General features: G+C 53.2%; 9 protein-coding genes across 9 annotated transcripts; 4 read left to right on the top strand and 5 right to left on the bottom strand.

The window, feature by feature from the left end:
* Nucleotides 1-3,394: 3,394 nt before the first annotated feature.
* N7510_011535 (putative MFS transporter) lies at nt 3,395-5,171 on the bottom strand (the record flags this gene model as incomplete). The annotated part of the gene is made up of 6 exons (XM_056983460.1): nt 3,395-3,406; nt 3,459-4,414; nt 4,465-4,502; nt 4,559-4,667; nt 4,723-4,884; nt 4,940-5,171. The coding sequence occupies 6 exons, from the start codon at nt 5,169-5,171 to the stop codon at nt 3,395-3,397; spliced, it is 1,509 nt and encodes a 502-aa protein (XP_056828954.1).
* An 875-nt stretch (nt 5,172-6,046) lies between these two features.
* N7510_011534 (alkene reductase) lies at nt 6,047-7,177 on the bottom strand (the record flags this gene model as incomplete). The annotated part of the gene is made up of 1 exon (XM_056983459.1): nt 6,047-7,177. One exon carries the CDS (start codon nt 7,175-7,177, stop codon nt 6,047-6,049), a length of 1,131 nt encoding a protein of 376 aa, XP_056828953.1.
* A 492-nt stretch (nt 7,178-7,669) lies between these two features.
* N7510_011533 (uncharacterized protein) lies at nt 7,670-9,693 on the bottom strand (the record flags this gene model as incomplete). The annotated part of the gene is made up of 3 exons (XM_056983458.1): nt 7,670-7,906; nt 7,963-9,356; nt 9,420-9,693. The coding sequence occupies 3 exons, from the start codon at nt 9,691-9,693 to the stop codon at nt 7,670-7,672; spliced, it is 1,905 nt and encodes a 634-aa protein (XP_056828952.1).
* A 261-nt stretch (nt 9,694-9,954) lies between these two features.
* Nucleotides 9,955-10,892, top strand: N7510_011532 (uncharacterized protein; the record flags this gene model as incomplete). Its single annotated transcript, XM_056983457.1, has 2 exons — nt 9,955-10,425; nt 10,476-10,892. The coding sequence occupies 2 exons, from the start codon at nt 9,955-9,957 to the stop codon at nt 10,890-10,892; spliced, it is 888 nt and encodes a 295-aa protein (XP_056828951.1).
* A 431-nt stretch (nt 10,893-11,323) lies between these two features.
* N7510_011531 (WD40 repeat domain-containing protein) lies at nt 11,324-13,090 on the top strand (the record flags this gene model as incomplete). The annotated part of the gene is made up of 3 exons (XM_056983456.1): nt 11,324-11,427; nt 11,709-11,947; nt 12,000-13,090. 3 exons carry the CDS (start codon nt 11,324-11,326, stop codon nt 13,088-13,090), a joined length of 1,434 nt encoding a protein of 477 aa, XP_056828950.1.
* Nucleotides 13,091-13,161: 71 nt separating this feature from the next.
* On the top strand, nt 13,162-13,815 carry N7510_011530 (Chromatin assembly factor 1 subunit B; the record flags this gene model as incomplete). Its single annotated transcript, XM_056983455.1, has 1 exon — nt 13,162-13,815. One exon carries the CDS (start codon nt 13,162-13,164, stop codon nt 13,813-13,815), a length of 654 nt encoding a protein of 217 aa, XP_056828949.1.
* A 2,902-nt stretch (nt 13,816-16,717) lies between these two features.
* png1 (peptide-N4-(N-acetyl-beta-glucosaminyl)asparagine amidase) lies at nt 16,718-18,111 on the top strand (the record flags this gene model as incomplete). Its single annotated transcript, XM_056983454.1, has 2 exons — nt 16,718-17,232; nt 17,283-18,111. The coding sequence occupies 2 exons, from the start codon at nt 16,718-16,720 to the stop codon at nt 18,109-18,111; spliced, it is 1,344 nt and encodes a 447-aa protein (XP_056828948.1).
* A 74-nt stretch (nt 18,112-18,185) lies between these two features.
* Nucleotides 18,186-18,413, bottom strand: N7510_011528 (uncharacterized protein; the record flags this gene model as incomplete). Its single annotated transcript, XM_056983453.1, has 1 exon — nt 18,186-18,413. One exon carries the CDS (start codon nt 18,411-18,413, stop codon nt 18,186-18,188), a length of 228 nt encoding a protein of 75 aa, XP_056828947.1.
* A 2,141-nt stretch (nt 18,414-20,554) lies between these two features.
* Nucleotides 20,555-21,730, bottom strand: N7510_011527 (uncharacterized protein; the record flags this gene model as incomplete). Its single annotated transcript, XM_056983452.1, has 1 exon — nt 20,555-21,730. One exon carries the CDS (start codon nt 21,728-21,730, stop codon nt 20,555-20,557), a length of 1,176 nt encoding a protein of 391 aa, XP_056828946.1.
* Between the last annotated feature and the right edge of the window lie 7 nt (nt 21,731-21,737).

Here is a 21,737-nt window from a genome sequence, read left to right as displayed (position 1 = left end):
CCACGCCCGTTTGCCACGGTAATTTCCACTACTACAGCGTGCAGAACGGGGGTTCCTGTCATCTCCGTCTTGTCACTAACTGCTACCCGTTGATGGAGTCGAGCGACTATCCAGGCTCATCAATCACCAAGGCGATCCCTCGGCTCTTTTTTTCTTCGCTAACCCTTCGGACGACCTGCTTCTTGGGGGCCAGAGATCGCTCATTTCAGACGCAGGGACTATCGGTGGGGAGGGAGGCTTGTTGATCCTCATGAACTATTAGGTATTGGGTACCTCTATCTGCCGCCACGGCACTATGGAAACCTGCGTACCGGGTACAGCAGGTGGCTTCGTCCCGACCTCGGTTCTTCCCTCTTTTCTGTCGTACAGCGTTTCTGCAACGTTATTACTGGTAACATTCAACCACCAACAGATTGACAGCCGTCTCGTACGCTTCTTACCTGGCTCATCTGGTACCTTGGCGGGGGGAAATAACGCACCAATAAACTCATCAACCACATATTTTCTTCTCCAATTATGTGGTGTTGGTCACGCATCTTCTTCGGTTCTCACAGAACCCCTTTTACGGGTCTTTACATCTCCCAACACCACTTTCGGCGGCCGCGTGGAGAATGCGTGGAGTGTAGCAACGACCGCGACCCATCTTCCGGTCAGTTTATCCTCATTAAACTCACCCGCAGACTACATGTATTTCCTTCCGTGCGGGTGCCGAGAAGGGAAGGCGAGGCTGTGTGCTGTTTCAGGCGGCCCGGCTGTGCTCCGCCAGTCCGAAATTTGATTTTTTATTTATTTTAATTTTTTATTCTCGATATGTAAGCACAATAGACTTTCTGATGGAGCAACAAGCAAAACAAGCCATCGTTGCACAGAGCTCCGGACAACAAGCTGGGGCTAACTAGAACCACTAACGCCGCCGCCTTTCCTTAAAGGGGTATCAGTCCGTGGGCAGCTTTGTGACTGGTGGAGCCAGGGAGGGTACTCGGATCGTCTCGATCGGCGTGGCATGTGTTAGTTCGCTCGTTCGTATGTATGTATGTTGAGAGGCAAGCTCTCTTTTGGGTTTCTGCTCCGGGGCCCCGAAAGGCAGGCACATGGCGAAATCGCCTAGATTTAGATTCAGCCTAGCCATTTGCACGGGCTGTGCTATGGAGGCTGATGATCCACTGTGGCAGGGGGAGTAAAATAATCTGGAAGGAGCTCGTCTCGTAACTAGACCGCGCTGCTACGACCGAGTAGTTACGGCTAGACGGGTAATTGACTGGTTGTTTTCAATATTAGTTGGCACTAGGCACCACACCATCCAAGCCATGCATTTGCCGCATCCGATATCCTCGGGGTTCTTGGCAATAATAATAGCAACACGGGAAGTCACCGCCGTCTATGTACAGGGGTGGGGAGAAGATAATAGGGCACGCTGATTGACGGGGCTTCTCTCCTTCCCTGTCCAGTCCTGCATCCGCGGTGCAGGGACTGTACGCAATGATTAGCTAGCTTCGCTTCGGCTGAGAAACATGGCCGATAATGCATTATTGCTTGCGCCCGGATCAATAATAATTCCATTAATATTATTATTGTTCCACGCTGTGGCGGTTTCATGTACCTGAATTTCTTCCGGGATGTTCGTGTGCATATTCTGAGACTTACTTGACGCCGGAAAGGGGGTTTCACAGCACGATGCCGACAGTAGCAGTTTAGGCAGCTCGGCCCGTCGTCCTTTCGACGAAGGACAACAAGTCTAGATCGGATGTTTTCATTCCTCATTCCTCATTCCTTTGCGGTTAGAAGAATCTTGACGCAGCTAGTTCCTGAGATCTACCGTCACAAAGTTAGTACAATACATACAGACGCAAAGAAGATCCTGCTGCAAAAATTACGAGCAATAGCTCCCATGCACTTGTTCGAATATGGACATTGCGCTTAAAGTAAAAAGCATCTCCAAAAATAATAATGATAGAAGTCTAGATGTACTAAATTCACCGCGAATCCTGTAGGGCGAGCAGGATTCCCCGCGCAGCTCAGCATCGATCCATTTGGAGATTACCCCACACCGCTGATCACGATGTGATTGGAACAGACAATGCGATGTATTTGGAAGTGCGCGCCAAATTTAACTGACTATCGGTTGCGAGCACATCCCTTGCCCCGACCGAGCTGGCTTGTGCACATGGCAGCTTTTGCTGGTTTGGTGCAAGACAAAAATTCCCCACGACGCAGGAAATGCGGGGAAATAATAACTCACACTTCAGCTCTGTTGCTGAAGCCGAATTTGTTGGTCCATCGAGTAATTTAGATACATACTAGCCGAGTTGGCGCTTCGCTCATAGCGTCATAACTAGAGAGCAATAGCTACAGTCGTAGGATTTGCAGATCTGCAACGAACAAGAGGTGGAACCAAAGGTTCTATAGTCTAGTCCCCGCAGTTCATGCTTTCCATCTGACCAGGATTGTCGATCGTCCGATGTGCCAGCCAAGCTTGGCCTTGTCTGTAAACAGGTTTGGTTCGACTGGTAGAGACGGTGAGGGGTGGTGCGGGCACTCGGCCATTGTCTCCAACTCTGTTGCGCCCGACGAACCAGGTGCCAGGCGCCCTTCTCCACGATTTGGTGACATGCGGAGTGAGGGGAGGGAGACGTAAGCCATGTTTCGGAGATGGACAGTAACCAGACAGTCAGACGATACAGGTACCGAAATCACCAACCCCCCAGATTATTGGACCTGAAGAAACCAAAACCATGGAAACCTCGAACGTATTCGGGGTCCCCTTTCCTTCTGCAATTACGAAGTTTGCGGTCCCTGTTTTGTGGATCGGATGTACCGGACAAACCCCAACATGATGACCGGCATGCGATGAGATCACAAATTATGTTGCGGGGTACATACATAGTGGTTGCAGTATGCAGATCGGTGGAGAAGCGGATGAGTCGGTAACACAAGCATCGTGATCGGATCGTCTCCGCACAATAGTGCGTGTTGCTCATAGGCCAGAAAGTGACGGAGGATCGGATCCTGCGCGAATCCGATGATGCAACACACGATGCGGTGAGGAGAAGTTGGAGTTGACTGGGTTGGTTGGGGTAGGTGGGGAGAACTGAGCTTTTTTTTTGTCGGCCGCTGTGAAGGCATTCAGGTCTAGGGCTATGTAGCTAGGTAGCTCGCTGCTAGGATGTAAGTTCTCTGTCTTGAGAAGACCTGAGGGAGCTTCGATGAAGCTTGTAGTATACACACATTGTCTTCAGTCAACACCACACCTTTCTAAACTTGTTTATCGGATTGTTGTCATTATTTACGCAGTATAGAAGCCGACGTGTGTCGTCCAATGTCTTCTGACGAACAGTTCGCACGTACTAACCACCATCTGTACCTGCCGAGAGCTTCCAAGCCCTCCCAGCCAAAATCACGGTTTATACTGCAGAAAAGAAGTCAGCGAGTGCCTTTCAATTTGGTCAACGGTCACCTACCCTGAATTCCGGATTCTCTCGATCAGTCATATCCAAAAACTCCGAATTCTCTTGATGCGCCTGTCCCTCATGTCTCCGATCCCTCCGGCGATTCTCCCAAGCATAGTACCACTTCAGCAAAACCGAAAAGATAATCGCCACGGCCGTGGTGACGACCAGCGCAATCTTCGCTGGGATATAATCAGGTGCGTCCTTGGTGCGGAACGTGAGCGGACCGAGAATATTGCCCAGGCAGAACGACATGAGCATCACGGCGTTCATGGTCACTTTCTTCGTGTGGCCGGCGATATTGGCGCTGGCAAGGGAGTAGATCATCGGCAGTGCGGAGCCCGTTACCTGCGTCAGGTAATTGCCTGCTAGCTGGGCGGCTCTCATGCTCTTAGGTGGGAAAGCGAGCAAGCAGCCGCCAAGTAAACCGCATAGATAGCACGCCGCGATGGAGAGACAGCGCTGATCATACCGCGCGGCGTACCATGATCCCGCTACGATGGTGATGATGCTGATTACGCCATTGGGGATGTTGAGTAGTTCGGTTTGCTTGGTAGTGAACCCGAAATTCTCAATGATCAGGGAAGTGAAGCTGCTCATTGCGGCATTGGGCACGTTCGAGGAAGCCACGATGACGGCGATGAAATAGGTCTGCGGGTCTTGGAAGACCTCGAGGCATTGCTTTAGCTTGAAATTCTTGTTTTCAATACCGGTGCGGTTTTCGCGCAGTCGTTCAATTGCCATCACCTTCTCGGCGTGTGTCAGTCGCGATGTCATCGGGTTGTCGGGCATGAAGATGACGATGCAAATTCCCACGGCAATGGTGATCAGTCCGAAGATCAGGAACATGATCTGCCATGAGTGGAACTGGTTGCTCGTGTAGAATAGGAGACCGTATGCTACCAGAGCGCCCATGATGGACGCCGTCCCAGTGCCCACGTACCATATTCCCATGCGGGTGGGTTGTTCTGGATCAAATTAGTTATCCCAAACCAAGCGAAAGAGAGGCTCGACGTACCATTCCGCTTATACCACATAGAGGTGATCAGGATCAATCTGGGTTGGATGTGAGAAGACGTTCAAGGAAGTCAAATGGCAGGCAAAACACTCACGCGGGTGCAATTACACTCTCAAAACATCCAAGTAGAACCCGAAGCGTCATCAGCCCTGCAAAGCTTTGTGCGGTGCAGTTTAATGTGATCATTAGACCCCATAGGATAACTAGATCAGTGTCAGTAATAACCCATATCTCCAAGATCAGCCAACACCACCATACCATTGCCCCCCAAATACTTCGCCGTTGGCAGCCGCTGCATCAGAAAGCCCGTCGGAAGCTCAAACACCAGATATGTGACGTAGAAACCGAGGGTCAGGTCGGAGAACTCGTTGGTTTTCATGTTTGTATCGGTGAGCAAGCCCATAACGGAGGCATAATTGACTGTTTATCTCATGTCAGAATCGATGAAGAGACACATAGTCTTGAAATCACCTACTGAGCACTTTATCGAGGTACTGCAGGTTATACGCTGCCCACATCAGCGGCATAATCATCCAGTCGATCTTGCGGACCAGTTTCTTCTCGTCGACTTCAGAGTAGAGCGCCGCATCTTCCGTCCGAAGAAACTCCAGCGCCGCGTCTGCTTTTCCGGCTGGCAGACCCCCGGTCTTGGATTCAATATCGAAGGCATTGCCGGTGGCAGCAGGTTGAGGCGAATCACCTGCCATTTTGCAAATGTTCACTCTGCCAATGGGTCTGACCAAGCGATCAAAAAAAGACGAAGCCGGGGAGCGACAGCGACAACCTTCGTTCCTGGCGCATACCCCCCGACGTCCTTATAATAAATATTCCGACATAGCAATAATAACAATCTCCCCCTCACCGAAGGAGCGGCAACGAACTCCATAGATAACAACCCCCCCCGCAAACAGAAGCCGAGCGGAGCTCTATCCGAGGGCCATCCACTCGCAACGAGCGGAGACGCGGCTTGGCCCGCTCATATCGCATGCGAAAGCTCCGTGGTTGGTTAGTGGCCAACTTAGCCGAGACCCAACCTGAACGAGAGAGGCAGCGCTTGTATGTTTGTGGGGAGATAGACGATCAACAGAGACTGACAGGATCGGCTATCTGTGCGATTAGACCACAACAGGAAGGTGAATTTGGCTTGGCGGTACTGTTGGTAGCCAAGGACCCCCACACAGCATCTTAGGGAGAGGTTGGTTTCCAATGCTGTGTAGGCATGTGATCTCGATGTCTAGGCACTAGTGGTAGAAGTGAATTGGGAAGGTGCTCGGGAAGGAATGCTGGGCAGACTAGGCGGTATCTATGAACCGTACTGAAGGCTCATTACTCTCAACTCTTGTCGAATCTATGCTATCACCCTGCCACTGCTAATTACATATATTTATTGAAAGATAAGTTATTTCTTTTACCAACCAAGGATCAAGTATGGTATGAGAGGTATCCACCCAGTACGATCAATCCGCCCTAAGCGCCAATTCTCGTTGATCGTAAACAGCCCTCATTTCTATAATGTCTATACAAAAAACGCCTCTGGTCTATAAAAACGACATCGCACCACTATGCACCCAAAACCACCCTCTCAAGCCGCCGCCGCCGCAGCAACCTTGGCAGCCTCAAACTCCTTACTAAACTCATAATCAACATATCCCTTCGGATCCTTGGGGATATAAAAGAACTCGCGCTGATACGGCACAAGGGGAACACCATTCTTAATCCGGAACGGCAAGTCCGGATTAGCGGTCCACGGCCTCCCAATGCCAATGACCACTTCGTAGTCCTTATACTTGGTATCAACAGCCTCACGCGCCGAGTCCGACTGATACCCACCCGCAATCACGACGGGACTAGCGCCGGCGTAGGCACGTAGGAAGAAATCCAGGCTCTCGGTCTCGGAGACACCTTCGGCATCCCCTGCTCCACAGATGCGCGGCTCAACGAGATGCACGAACGCAAGCTTCAGCTCTGCCATCTTCTGCGCAAGGTAGGAGAATTGACCCTCCGGGTCCGCCATGCGCATCCCCTGGAACGTGCTCCAGGGACTGAATCGGATAGCCGTGCGGTCTGCGCCGATGGCCTCGCTCACGGCGTGGGTGACCTCGAGCGCGAAGCGGGATCGGTTCTCGATGCTGCCGCCCCAGCTATCGGTGCGGGTATTGGTCATGTCCTGACTGAACTGGTCAATCAAGTACCCATTCGCGCCGTGGATCTCGACGCCGTCAAATCCCGCGGCGACGGCGTTCCGCGCCGCCTGCGCGTAGAGGTCGATGTATTCGCGGATCTCGGACTCGCTCAGCGCGTGCGCGGCGGCATGCTCCGCAGTCAACTTGGTCGCACTGGCGGAAACAACCTCAAATTCGGCATTCTCGGCCTTCAAAACTCCCGGATCGGCAGCACGGCCTAGCGCCCACAGCTGGACGTAGATATACGAGCCCTGCGCGTGCACTGCGTCTGTGATCTCCTTCCATGCTGCGATCTGCGCAGAGTTCCAGATGCCCGGGACGTTCGGTATCCCGCCTGCCTGTGGGGCGATGAAGGTTCCCTCGGTGATGAGCAGTGTTCCTGGCTCGGAGGCGCGTTGGGAGTAGTAGTCTTTCATTATTGGCAGAGGGGTGTGTGTGTCGTCGGCGCGAAGGCGGGTCATTGGTGGTAGGGCGAGGCGGTTGGTGAGTTGCATGCGGCCCACGCTGAGGGGGGTGAAAAGTTTTGTCATTGTGGTGGTGGTGTTGATGTCGTGGATTGTGATGGTTTGGCTTGAGAGAGAGACTGGGTAGCAATCAATTGACAATTGCCAAGTTGAGGATGATCAGGAAGAAGAGGAGAAAAAAGTCAATTGGCGAAACTGGCGTGTTTTAAGATTAATACGCCTACATCCAGGCACCTTTTATACTTCTTTACCAAAATTAACAAGCTTTTCTAGAAACCCTTAGAGAGCTCCACCTGAACTCCAGCTGATTGGTAACTAAGTCGGCCATCGGACGAATTAGTCAGATGCGTCGGAAACTTATTTTTTGTTCCACTGCGGATTGATTAATGAAGCAGAGTACCTGGATAATTAGAAAAAATTGCATATTCGGCATCGACGTATATCCATTCGACAAGAAAAAGTCACTACACACATCTGGGTTGGTATGGTATCATGAAAAAACTCCTAGAAATAAACACTTCCGCTCCATTATGGGCTCCATACAATCACAAGTCCTCCTCAGCTCTCCAACCGGCGAGCCGTAGCTTCTAGCTGCGCATTGAATGTCCGCAACTGAGTCAATAGTCCGCCCTGCGCCCCGGGAGCGAGACAGCTAACATCGTCTGCGACGGCGCGGAGCATGAATTCCACGTCGACGGACGAGGGGTTTGTAGATGTTGTTGTTGTAGTACGCTGCTGGGTTCGGTCAAGAGCCAGCTCGAGAGTATGCAGCGAGTTGTTGATCGCGGTGCGGGTCTTATAGCAGATAGTCAGAAGTATGCTCCAAGAAAGAGGGGATAAGATAAACATACCGACTTCGCATTCTCCTCTTCCATGTGCTTCGCACGCACGGCGTCCATCTGCAGTGCGATATCCTCGCGCTCCTTGCGGACATGATACAGATGACTGCGCAAGTCCAACATCTCGCGTTTGGACTTTTTGAGCTGAACACCGAGCACGAAGTTGCTGTCGAGCATCTCGCTCAGGTCCAGGAGCCGGCCGTCCAGCTCTGCACCGAAGGCTTCGACGGCTTTGCGTTTGCGGGTCCATTCGGCGCGGCGAGTGGCGTTTGTTTCGCTTGCGATCCCGGTCTTCAGCGTCTCGAGAGTCTTCTCCAGCGTCTCGCGACAGATCTGGCTAAGCACATCGGCAGGGTTGACGCCGCCGCGGTTGGGCAGTTTGGTCTTTTGAAGGGTGGAGAGCTCATCGGCGGATTCTTCCTCCTCGTCGACGGGCGAGTCCGTTCCTCCCCATGCAGATGCATTGGCTAGCCGGTGGACTGTAATGGGAACTGTTTCCCCGCGGGGTGACCGGGCTCGGCGGCGCGGTACCTCGGAGCGGTCTTCGTCTTCTGCTTGTTCTTCTTCCGGCTCGGGCTCGGGTGCACGGTTGGCTTTCTTGCCAGACGGTCTGCCGCGTTTGGGCGCAGATAAATCCGATTGTGTCTCGGGCGAGGGCGAGGGAACGGGCTCTTCGACAGTCTTTTTCGATGCGGATTTTCGACCCCGGCCCTTAGGTGCGGACGATTCAGCTGGAGTTGGTGTAGGCTCCGTTGGAGCTTCTGGTCGAGAAAGAGACTCGCGGGCCTTGCCAGAAGTTGATGGTCGGCCACGACCACGCTTGGGTTTGGATGTCTCCTGCTCGCGTGCCACGTCCTCTGCAGTTTGGGTGGAATCATCTCCATCGACTGTACGCGCCGGACGACCCCGCGGCCTCTTCCCTTCTGCCACGATGGCTGCACCAGCTTTAGGCTCACGAGTCGTCCTGCTCGTCTCGGCATTTGCCTCAGATCCGGCCTGGGGTCGTGTCTCTGAAGCACTGCGTCTTCGCGAGGGACCTGCCTTCGATTGCGAATTTGGGGTTTGTCGAGTGCGTTTTGGTGAAGAGATAGTATCCTGTAGGGCCTTGGCTTGGGGCCGGAGATTGGGCGATTGGCTCTTGCGCGGCCTGCCGCGTGCTTGTTTCGCCTTTGGTGGTGACTGGACAGTTGGTTGGGTTTCTTGAGAAGGGTTTGTAGCTGATTCCGCGCCAATGATTTGTGAAGAGGGTGGTTGTTGCTTCGTCGGGGCTGCTTTGGGTGGATTTATAGCTACCACTTCTGGGACGTGGCTCACACTAGCCAGTGTGTTGGATTTGCCGGCCTCTTGGGTCGCTGAGGTACCTGTTTTCGGTCGTGCAGGGCTCTGTCGCGTCGTTGTGTCTGTACCTGGAGGATCTTCCAGCGCGTCAATACACGATCACAACATTCATGCTCCGCCATGTAACATACTAATCCGTCTCCGTTTCGCACTCCGCGTCTGTTCCGGCACATCGTCCGCAGGTATATCGTAAGTCGAGGGTCTCTCTGGGAGATTATTTCGCGCGCTGCCTGGTGTGCGCCGAGTGCTTCGTTGGGACTCTGCGGGCGGCGTTGCTTGCGGTGGAGCCGCATCTAGAACTGAAGGCTCGTCGATTGTCGGGCCTCCAAATGAGAAACCAAAGTCGACTTCCTTGGCTTTGCGCGTCCTGTTCTCGCCGTCAGCTGTGTTGTGTCGCGGGGTCATGGATGCACGTACGCAGCACCGCGCTGCCGCATCTGCTGCCGTTCCTGGCGCGCTGTGTAGTGATAGTGTTAGCAAGGACAATCCTTCATTCAGGGCGAATCAAATCAAAACATACTGGAGGCCATGGTGGAGGAACGGCGAGGTGGACGCGTCGTGTGTTGACGGGGAGTTGGTTGTTCAAGAGAGCCCGGGGTTCTGCTGCGACCGGAGCCATTCATCCATTTTTGTTCTCCAACTCCCTCCCCCAAGTGCCACAACGCCATGGGCTGGTTTTGGGACTCGACCAAAAATGACCCGGTCAAGAAGCTCGATCCGGGTCTGCGCCAATATCTCGAGCAGGAATCCCCCGATAGATACGTGCCTGCTGGCGTGAAGCCGGCCCCCGAGCCATCCACTCCAGAATCATCACCATCGCCCGACCACGCCTCCCAACCCACCACTCCCTCCGCCTCTCTCTATCCTGATGGCCGCTACGCTCATCTCTGGAAGACCTACAAGCCACCCGTCGATGCCGACGAGAGTGCCGGGGTCCGCGGGGCCTCGAAGGTGATTGAAAAGTACAAGGAGCGTGGGGACACTGTGCAGCGGGCGGCGATGGAGAACTGCGCGCTGGAGCACGAGGCCCTGACCTACTGCTTCCAGACGGGCAACTGGCGCAAACAGATCGAGGCCCGACTGACCATGTGTTCGGCGGAGAATGCGACTTTTTCTCGCTGTTTCCAGACCCAGAGCGTGAGTTCTACTGCTTGGACCGACATGGGGACCAGACTAACGGCCGACAGAAATTCCTCCAGGCCCTGGGCTACGCCTCATCCTTTGCATACGATGCCGACCGGGAAGAGCAAATCCAGATGCATGCCGACAAGCTCTACCACCAGATGCTCGACTACGAGAAGCGGGTCGAGGAGTGCAAGGCTGCGGGCACGGAGCCGCCGCCGCTCACATCGCTCTTCCAGCCCGACCAACCCACTGGCGATGAGGCCCTCCCGGCTGGATTCAAGCCGTCCAAGCCGCTGGCTAAGCTGACACCGCATGAGCGTGAGCTGGAGATCCGGGCGCACCAAGCGCAGTTGGACCAGCAGAAGATCTACATGCAGGAGGCCAGTCCGTTCATGAAGTCGCAGGAGGAGGCCCGCAATAAGCGGCGCGAGAAAGCCTCGAGCTGGTTTGGGGAGACGATTGGGAAGTGGGTGTCGTAACCCGGATGTATGATATTTTATTTAGTCTGTAGGATAGATATCCAGGCGTTGGTCGTTCCCGTCGCTGCCCGCTAATTAGTGTTCTGTACTTACATCGGGGTTCACGATCGCCGGTCGCGTCGCCCAGACACGACTCGACCAACGATCGTCCCTTCTTTCTCTCTCACCCAACCACCTCAACCCTTGGGATTCCCTGCTTCCCTCTTTGGCCCGTCGTCACCTCCCACACCCCTACTCTAGCCGCTTCCATCCTCCTGGACTGGCCCCAAGCAGTCTCACGGCCCTCCAATCTTCCGACCCTTCGATCCCTCACATCCAGCTGAAACCGCCCACGCCAGTCTCCCTCGTGACCTCGCCAGGATTCCAGTCTGCCGAGATTCTCCAGAACAGCGAGAACAGCGAGAACAGCTCATTGAGCTGTGGTGGTCACCATGAAGGCCTCCCCGCTGCTCATCTCATGGCACAACGAAAATGCCCCGATCTATTCGGTCCATTTCGACCCCAATGGCAAGAACCGTCTAGCTACGGCGGGAAAGTAAGTGTTCAGATGGACTCTGACGTCTCGCAGGGCTTTGCTGACGACCTCGTGTCTAGTGACAACAATGTCCGAGTATGTCCTCCTTGACACCCCGTCGAACACCCATCCCCGTCTGACACAACACTACAGATTTGGAGAGTCGAGTCGACCGGCGAGGAACGCAAGGTCACCTATCTGAGTACTCTGATAAAGCACACACAAGCAGTTAATGTGGTCCGGTTCAGTCCGAAAGGTAGGAGGTCTTGCCCGCTCCAACAGGACCCGAGCTAAAAAAAGAGTGCAGGTGAGATGCTGGCATCGGCCGGAGACGACGGCAATGTCTTGCTCTGGGTACCGTCAGAACTACAGACACATGCGCTAGGCGAGGATCCATCAGACGATAAAGAGACATGGCGCGTGAAACATATGTGCCGCTCGTCCGGCGCGGAGATCTACGACTTGGCCTGGTCCCCGGACGGGGTGTTCATCATCACGGGGAGCATGGATAATATTGCTCGAATCTATAATGCCCAGACAGGTGGGTTGGTTTCTGTGTGTCGGGCAGCGTGGTTGCTAACGTTGACTCTCAGGGCAAATGGTACGCCAAATTGCAGAACACTCTCACTACGTACAAGGCGTGGCCTGGGATCCGCTCAATGAATTTGTTGCGACACAGTCCTCCGACCGCTCCGTGCACATCTACAGCCTGAAGACGAAGGATGGACAGTTCACCTTGACGCCGCATGGGAAGATCCTCAAGATGGATTTGCCTGCCAAACGCATCTCCTCCAGCAGCCCAGCACCCCCAGATTTGACGAGCAGACCTCCACCAAGCACAACCAGCTCCATTGCCATTGCATCTCCTGCTCCTTCAACTCCGGGAACTCCAATGGCTTCGAATTTGCCGATGGACCCTCCGCCCGTGTCGCACAGCCGGCGTTCATCGTTTGGCTCGTCTCCATCGATCCGACGCTCGGCCTCACCAGCCCCGTCATTGCCGTTACCCGCGGTGAAGCCGCTTGATATTTCTTCTCCGGGCCTTTGGGGTGGACTCGCCGTCAAGAACACCAATCTTTACGCAAATGAGACATTTACATCCTTCTTCCGGCGATTGACATTTACCCCCGACGGTAGCCTGCTGTTTACGCCGGCTGGCCAGTTCAAGACCCTCCATGCGTCAGCTACCGACCCGGCGAAGACCACAGACGAGATCATCAATACCGTCTATGTCTACACACGAGCGGGCTTCGGCAAGCCGCCCATCGCCCACCTTCCTGGTCACAAGAAGCCATCTGTGGCCGTCAAATGCTCGCCGGTGCAGTACACACTGAAGCAGAACGCTCAACCTGCCAAAAACATTACCCTGGATACGTCGTCCGGGGAGGATATGTTCCCTCCTCTGCCTGATTCCGTCGTTCCGACAGATTCAAATCAGCCCCCGAAGGAGCAGCCTTCGTTATCAACACCAGCAGCTGGCGAGGCCTCCAAATCACCGCAAAATGAAAATCAGGGCAGTGACGCCAGCCAAAGCTCGATGACTCCGGTATTTGCGCTTCCCTACCGTTTAGTATATGCCGTCGCCACGCAAGATGCTGTCCTTGTCTATGATACGCAACAACAAAGTCCGCTTTGTGTTGTGAGCAACCTGCATTTTGCTACCTTTACCGATCTTACCTGGTAAGTGTGGCATGGCATATTATCTTCTGTCCTCTGCTAACCTCCTGTAGGTCGAATGACGGCTTGACATTGATCATGAGCTCCTCCGACGGATTCTGCTCTGCTCTCTCCTTCGCGCCCGGGGAACTGGGCCAGCTGTATTCGGGGTCAACCTCGGCAGCTCAGCACCCCGTCAGCTCGGGTCATTCGTCTGCGACCGTCACCCCTCTGCCAACACCCACACACGTCCCATCCCCAGTCAAGACGAGCCACCATGCACCATCAAACAGTACCGGGTCCGCAGGGCCTGCCGCACCCAGCGCATCCCAAGCTCCACCCGCCAGTCCTACGCGGTCCAACTCCGCCAGCTCAGGGACAACCCAACTGTCTACAGTACAAAGTACCGCGATGTTCAACAACCCAACCCCAACACTCGGATCTGTTCCGCTTGTAACAGCAACGCACTCGGCCCAGCCCTCCGCACTCCCTCTCACTACACCACCACAAACCCCCATGTCCGCCGGTCCAACAGGCGGTGCTGCTAACACGACGACCAACAGCAGTAGTGTGTTAGGGAAACGCGATCTCCGAACTGCCGGCGACACGGAGAGGGAAGACGGCAAAGATGCGGAGTCGGGTGCCGCACAACAGCCGAAGAAACGCCGTGTCGCGCCGACGCTTATCTCGACGGGCACTGGGTCCGAGTCCGCGTCAAAAGATGACAGTCGGAATGCGGATGTTGGGGGGTGAATGGATGGCCTCAATCATCTGTCTGTCTTCTTCATTCCCTGCATGTCCCTGTCCGTGTTTGTTCCTCCCTAGCATCCATGCAGTAAAGCGCAAAGGTATTTTCAATGTGGACGCATATTTTACATTTTACGATTCATGCTCTCTTTTTCTTTTTTTCGGTTACTCTCTCATCCCATCATCCCTTCTTTCTCGCTGCTTCCAAGGGTCATTGCTCCACGTCCAAGTTTATGTTCTGCTCTATTCTCAAATCATGCGTGTCTGGCTCTGGTTCTAATTCTGGGTCTGTTCGGCGTTGCTGCAACTCATACTTAGTTAGGTTATCATAGTTAATTGCTTCGGGATATTGCTTTATATCATTTTATTTCATTCCCTTCAAACATTCTTTTCTTCTCTGTGTGGCGGGCGCTTGCTTACACCTAGTTGCTCCTACTATCTATCATTGCGTCTTTCTTGTCCTTGGTTTGTTTTATATTGTTCTATGGCTAGGCTAGGCTATGTCCGCATCGAGCCCCTTCCAGGGGGTGGCGCGAGGCTCGGTCGGACTGGCCTATCTCACTAGAGTCATCGGCAGTGGGGGTTCCTCCCGCTGACGCGAGATACGTGTACGGCATGACATGAATAATTTCTCGTTGTCATGGTGGCTTCGGGGGTGAGTGCCAAGCTGCCAGATCGGTAGCTGTCGTGCGCGTCCAGGGCCCGTTGGCGGGTGCATGATTGGAGGACTTGCAAGCTGGGCGTCGTGGGCCTGAACTTGACGGTGTACGTAGGGGAGGAGAGCTGCGTCGGCTGTCTGTCAGATGATGGGGGGTTGACGTCAGTCACAGTGGTACGGTCACAGAAAGATGGAGTTGTTTGCTACAATATCTGAGAGGGCTGATACCAGTTATCCATCTATGTATTTAATTTATTTCTAGGTAGGTCGTTTACTATTATGATAACAACGCCAAAAAAAATTGGGAGCTAGGGGATTCGAACCCCTGAGACTTTCGTCATTAGGGAACAAGATAGGATGCCTTATCTTAAATCTAACGTCTTAAACCACTCGACCAAACTCCCGGCAAACTCCGAAGTTATCACCGAGCGGTGAATACAATGGATGAGAATAATAAATGTGGTGGAATGAATCAAGCAGAAGATCTATACTAATCCATTATTTTATCGCTAAATCTACTGGTATAATTGACTCCCCTGTAAACAAATATTTCTTGCTTTACATACCCGATTTGAGTGCTTTTCACTGTTCATGGCCACGGGAAGCAATTGTCAGAAATCAACTCTGCGACAACAGCATATGCTTCTAGCTCTGCACGGCTGCCATTGAATGGCAAATACAGACTGACTATTGCCCACCGTTGAGAGATAACAACCACTCATTACAAAACCTCTTCAACCCTCCCACCAATTCTTCCACTTCTGATCAATCCCTAGTGGCTTCGTCATGACATCGATAGGACACAGGCTAGTAGAATATATAATCACATTATGAACGCGGTGCACTTCCATCGGAACTCTTTGTTCCAGAGGTAACACATAATAATTAGAGATCGCCGGCTTATAGTTATATATTCGGCAGGCAAAGGGGCTCTGCTTGGCTAACTACTAAGTAGCACCTCGGCTAGCTGGTCGGCGGCTGGAGGAATTTGGGGGCCATTTCTCGGTTTCCAGTGCCGATTTGGATGGACCCTTGCACGGATCAGGATTATGCTTGTACTATGATGAACTCTTAAAATAAGGCTCGCTTTATAAGAGACGTTAGCTAATCCTTTGGACGGTGTCTTGTCATGCTGCGAATGCAACAAGGTGGTTAACCGGAGATGTTAATACGGGTTGAGGGTGGACCGAGTGAAAATATATATCTGATCCAGGTCTCCTGTAAACCTTGGGTATGCCCGCTCACTCTTTCTATCCTGCCTCGTGCTTTTTCGGATTTGTAGGTGTTCAACAATGCCAGCTCCGAAGTTGGAGCACGAGTTAGTCCGTACGGGGGTCAACAACCGGTTAACTAACATACAGCGGTCGGGCGCGACGAAGCAGAATACTTCGACATTGTGGCTTTTTGATCCTCACTTTAAGTTGGCAATACTAAGCGAAGATGCATCTAATAAAAGTCAAAATAGAGTATATATTTCATCGTCTTAACGAGACTTGATATACAACTGAGTATGTCGTGCATCGTGCATGTGGTGATAGTTAACTAAGTCGATAGATCGCTCAACTGACGATGTCTCCTAGCAATTCGTAGTTAAAATACTGTGTCCATCGTTACATTATATGAGTGAGGCCCACGCCATCGGTCGCACCCGTTGCGCAATCCTTACTGTCACAGATCGACAGGCACATCCATTCCGGACCATCCGCCAAGCCCCCTGGACAGTGAGGATGTCAGCCCCGCTGGAAACGGAATAGTGCGGGTGGGTCTTCGAGGCTCTGGCCCGATCGGTGCGAGGCGCCAAGACGGACGCTTGCGCGTCTCCGCTATGTGAAGAGTCGGCAGAGGGACGCTCCAGCAGAGCAAGTCGTGAGGAAAGACAGGAAGTAGATATAGAGGACGAGAGAGAAAGGATAGTAGCGACTCCCTCCAGCACCTGGACATCACCGGGACATCTCTCGCACCGCTGGGTGGTAGGCCACGTCACGTTGGCCAGTCTGTACGCGTACGACAATACGCGGCTTGGCGCTCTTGGTGAATGGGGCAAGGCGCTGACGACGCTTGTAATACCGCGTACGCAGTTGCTTAGCACTCTTGTCTTTTCCTCCCTCCAGTCCCTCCCCTATCATTTACGACTACTTCCCAAGCATCCCTCCCCTTCCACCTGTATACACCTCCCCAGGGACTCGACCAGCCAGCATCCCCGATCCTGGACCCGATCCCGTACTGAGGACGTCTCCTCTGCGACCGACTATGGCGGACGGCAGACCCCAGCGGGCTTCGCCGCCCCCGACCTACGATGCCTCGTCCCTCACCCGCGAGTTCGAGCAACTGATGCGCACCAAGCGATTCAACCGTCTCTATGAACAGGCCCGGTCGCGATCCGTCACGCCTGCGCCCTCCAGCCCGTCGATGCCTCCTCATCCCGCCCGGACGCCACCTCCACCCCCAGCATCCGCGACGAGCACGCCAACTCGCCCAACTCAACAAACGGCTCCATCACCTGCTCTCCGGGGCCTCCCCATTATGCCCTCTCCGCCACAAGATGCGGCATCCCTGAAATTCTATAACCTGCTTAAAGGACTGTCCGTGACACCGACCAAATACGAAAACCCGGGCCTCCTGGACGAGGCCCTGTGTCTGATTCCCCTCGATCGGCTGTATTCGGAGGCAGAGGAGGAAAGTCAGATTCTCCAGGCTCAAGCTGCCAGCGTAGGAGGCAAACCAGAATGGGGATATCAGGACTGTGTGATTCGTGCTTTGTTAAAGTGCGTTTTCTTCTGGATCTTGTCCTTTTCATGTGCTAATTTCAGGACAGATGGTTCAAGCGATCGTTCTTTCAATTCGTCAATAACCCGCCATGCTCCCAATGTCACATGCCCACGATCGCACAAGGCATGACACCCCCGACACCCGATGAGACCGCCCGTGGAGCATCCCGCGTTGAGCTCTACCGCTGCTCCGAGCCGAGCTGCGGCGCATTCGAACGATTCCCACGTTACTCTGATGTTTGGCAACTTCTCCAGACCCAACGAGGCCGAGTCGGCGAGTGGGCCAATTGCTTTAGCATGCTCTGCCGCGCGGTCGGAGGCCGTGTGCGCTGGGTGTGGAATTCGGAGGATCACGTCTGGACCGAGGTGTATTCCGAGCACCAGCGACGATGGGTGCATGTCGATGCCTGCGAGGAGGCTTGGGACCAGCCCCGGCTGTACACGGAAGGCTGGGGGCGACCTATCTCGTACTGCGTTGCTTTTTCGATTGACGGAGCCACCGATGTCACCCGCCGCTACGTTCGCAGCCCCGCCCGCCATGGAAGCCCGCGCACACGAGCCCCCGAGGAGGTTGTGGTCTGGTCGATTCAAGAGATCCGCCGAAAACGCCGGGAGAATATGTCCAAGTCGGATCAGCGCCGGTTGATGAAGGAGGACGAACGCGAGGAGCGCGAACTCCGAGGCTACATGGCTGCCGCTCTGGCGGCCGAGATCAACGCACTGCTTCCGCGCAGCCTCGTGGGTGGTAGCCGGGGCGACCGCACCGACGACAAACATCCTGGTTCGCGCCAGGAGGCCGCGGCCGAGTGGCTCAACACGCGACAGAGGAACTCGGGCAACTCTGGCCCCGACCGGGGTCCCCCCGATGGACGATAATTCTCGACTGGAGTATTGGATGTTTTTCTCTCTGACCTTTCCGTCACCTATCTTGGACGCGCATACCACGCGATCTACCCTACCCTCTGGATACCGATCCCAGAGACGGCCAGCCAGCCATGTCTGACACCTGTGCACACTATTTCACTATACGTGCAGACACCCGGCGCAAGCCTCGCGCTGCTGATGCTCCCGGTGGGAGCTGATGGGAGCATCAGCCGAGCAGTGGCGGCTCCGGTCCATCGGACCAACTTCAACGCGCTGTCCTCGGCATGCGACCGCCATGAAACGAAACGAATCATGGCTTTCGAATTAAGACCTTGCAATCAACGCAGCTCACACGAGCAACAACACATTCATACCGATCACGATTCCCACATCCATTTCTTTTTTCTCTCTCTCTCTCTCTCTCTCTCTCTCTCTCTCTTTGTTTATGGGGTTCCACGGATATCGCATCATGAAAGAACGGCTTCTTGGGTATAATCATTTCGCACGGCGCCGGTGGTGATGATTCAATTCTACGTTATGCCGAAGACGACGCGGCATATGCTTGTACGAGACGAGACACGGTCTACACCTCTTTTTCCCTTGCTTATCTGGCACATACTCAATCTATGGATTGACGTTGTGTCTGCTGTCCTTTATATTCTCCTTCCCTTCTCGTCAATTTCACTTTCATCATTCTTTTTTCTTTTTATTCTTATGTATCCTTATCCTAGGGACCATAATATACTTAAATTAATTTTTTTTTGGCTCCCATCCTTCTGCCTGAACCCATACCGTGCCTGACTGCCCAAAAATACCCTGTTTGATTATGATGTGCGATCTTTCCCCGCGATGTTTCTTTAGCGCAAAATCCCTGCCGTCGGTGTGGGTCTGGGTTTACGGTAACATACGGAGCGAGTCAGGTGAATAATTTAGCTTTTACATCCCAAGATTGCTTGATGCCTACGAGTACAGCTATCTAGACCTAGACTCATTGAGTGAATGAGTTAAATGTATTCCTGAATATTCTACACTACGTGTAGTTTATACTTCTTGTACATATAAATCCTTCTGGTGACTAGTAGGACGAACGCGTACTCCCCCCCCACAAAAACCATAGCCACAGCCCCGGGCAGCGCAAAGCTTTGCAAAACCAAGAAAGCCTTGGCTAGTCAAGTGGGGAGCGTGCGTAAGGCGGACCGGGGGCACGGGCCCATTAATAATTATTCTTGGGGGCCGCCGCGGATATATGTGGTAAAAAGTGGGTCAGGGTCTGGTGAAGTCTTGATGCTAGGCTGGTAATTCTTGTTTTTCCTTGGTTGTTGTTGTTGTTGTGCATCAGCCCTGGCCAAGGCACTGATATAACTTAAGGTAATTAGGTTACCTAGTTCAGGGTCTCGCTACCTGACTAACCCAATGTATGTAGTTAGTCTAGTGCAAGTAAGGAGGGGGTTGCCAAGGATCGTGGCAATGGAGCGGAATATTATTGAGTCATTATTTCGTCCTGGAGATGTTTGAATGATTATGGATTCTTTTCCTAACAGGCATAAAGTATTGATAGAAGGCAATTGGAGTATGTGATTTGCCTTCTTCTACTTCTCCGGTATAATCTTGGTTATGTATAATGGCGCTGACGTAGCACGTACCTACTCCTTGGGAGGATGTGGTACCAACTCTGCAATAAAGTCCACGTCCAAGCACTAGCACAAGCATAAGCACAAGCACAAGCACCAAGCACAGGAGGAGCAAGGAACAGAGAGAATCCCCCACTGTAACAAATTAGGCAAGGTAACAACTGCCCATCATCGATCGGCCGATCATCCACGCACAGATGCCACCGTCTCTCTGTGACATTGCTTAGATATGCTTACCCGCATTCTTGAATTCCACGCTACATATCCGGTGTTTGCAGATCCTGTGGTATTTATGGAACATAAAGACAGACATAAAATTATGTATCGGCATTCTGAGGATCTAAGGATCTAATCATTTCTGTGGGTATCTGAATGCATTGCGTCTGTATACTGTACACTACTTGAGCGCTGCCTACTTCCAGTCCTGGAGATGAATATGTAACTGAGTTGCTCCATTTATGCTGTTGCTGTTGCATTGATTAACGTTCGGCGGGGGATTAGGCTCCGCCTAATGACCCTAGAACCTGCCAAGGGATATGGGGACGTGCTAAGCTATGGATTTATATACAAAAGTGCAACCCTTCAAAGCATTCAAGCAGACTGCGTGGTATTGTAACCAGTTGGCTATTCCCCAATAAATCTGGTTGGAAAAGATGATTCTGGGTGCCAGTACTGACGCCGGTCGCCTTGTGTCGGCCCTTTTCACTAACTAGCCAGTGTCTCGCGCTCACGGCTCAGCTGACAATTGGATGAAACGCAGCGAATTATGCTATTGCAGACCCCGAAAGAAAAACAACACCCAAAAAAGTACATTACAATGTTAGTCACACCGCGGAAATCCAGCACCCAATACCTCTCCGTCGCAAATCCTCCTCCACATGCTTGAGCTCATGGCCATAGTATGACTGGCCTTGCAGGCGGAGCTCCCATATACAAAGTGAATCATCGTTGCAGCAGCGCAGATCCTCATTTTTGCTTGGAGCATCGTCAAGCGATAACGACAAAGAGGACAAAGACGACGGCGACGATCGCCATCTATAACTCCCGCTGGAGTCCGAGTCATGCTCCACATCTGAGTCAAGTAGTAATAGTTCGTCCTCGCTACAAAACGTCGTATCATCCACCAATCCATAGATCGGGTTGTGGATGTGTTTGTGAGCCAGTATCTCTTTTAATGGGTCTAGAAACACAGCCAGTTTCTCCACAGGCTCGCAGAACCACGTACTCGCTAGTACGAGCACGAACGACTTCAGGGCTGGCAGTCTTCTCACAGTGCGACATGTTTCGAGCCATTGGGCCCGTCCGGCTGATACGTATACCGCGCGCACCGGGTCTTTACTGGGTAGCCAGTGGCCCGGGAAAGACCAGCGCAGCTCGACGTCGCGGATGGAGGTCCAGTGGGCGCGGGGGATGGCGGGGCGGAGGTAGGGGAGGGTCCAGGGGATGCTGAATTCGAAGGTGTTGAGGGAATAGAGGAGGTGGATGCTTTCGGAGTACCTTAGGGAGGGTCGGTAAGTAGGTACAAAGTATAAACTATACGCAACCCAAGAAAGAATGGCGGAAGGTACATACATTTGTCTACATGCCAATGGCAGAGCGAGGATATTATCCCGGCCGGGTCTCGAGAAGACCGGGCCGGCCTCTTTCACAGGCTGCGCAATGCCATTCCCATGGCAGATCTCGCAGCTCTCTTCGTCGGGGCAGACGACATGTCCGAGTCGCCGGCCACCGCGCTGGATAATGTGCAGCTTGTGTCCGCCCAGGACAAACTCCCAGATCATGAGCCGCAGCTCGGGCGACAGTCGGGCGAGAAGGCGACTCTGGGGTTGAGGCTGCGGCGGAGATGGTACCCGAGGCGTGCGGGGGAGCGGCGGAGGTTTGTTGCCTGGAAAGTCCATTGGAAAAGAAAGATAGAAGCGAACGAAAAGGGTGAACTCACTCTGGTACCGCTGGGCCAGCACATCCTCCCATGAAAATACGCCCTGCTTGACGCGAGCCATGATGACC

This window comes from Penicillium lagena, assembly GCF_028827675.1.
Source record: "Penicillium lagena strain IBT 129212 chromosome Unknown utg000008l_segment0_segment0, whole genome shotgun sequence".
In the NCBI taxonomy this organism is placed as follows: domain Eukaryota; kingdom Fungi; phylum Ascomycota; class Eurotiomycetes; order Eurotiales; family Aspergillaceae; genus Penicillium; species Penicillium lagena.
This window is presented reverse-complemented; position numbering and strand designations above follow the sequence as displayed.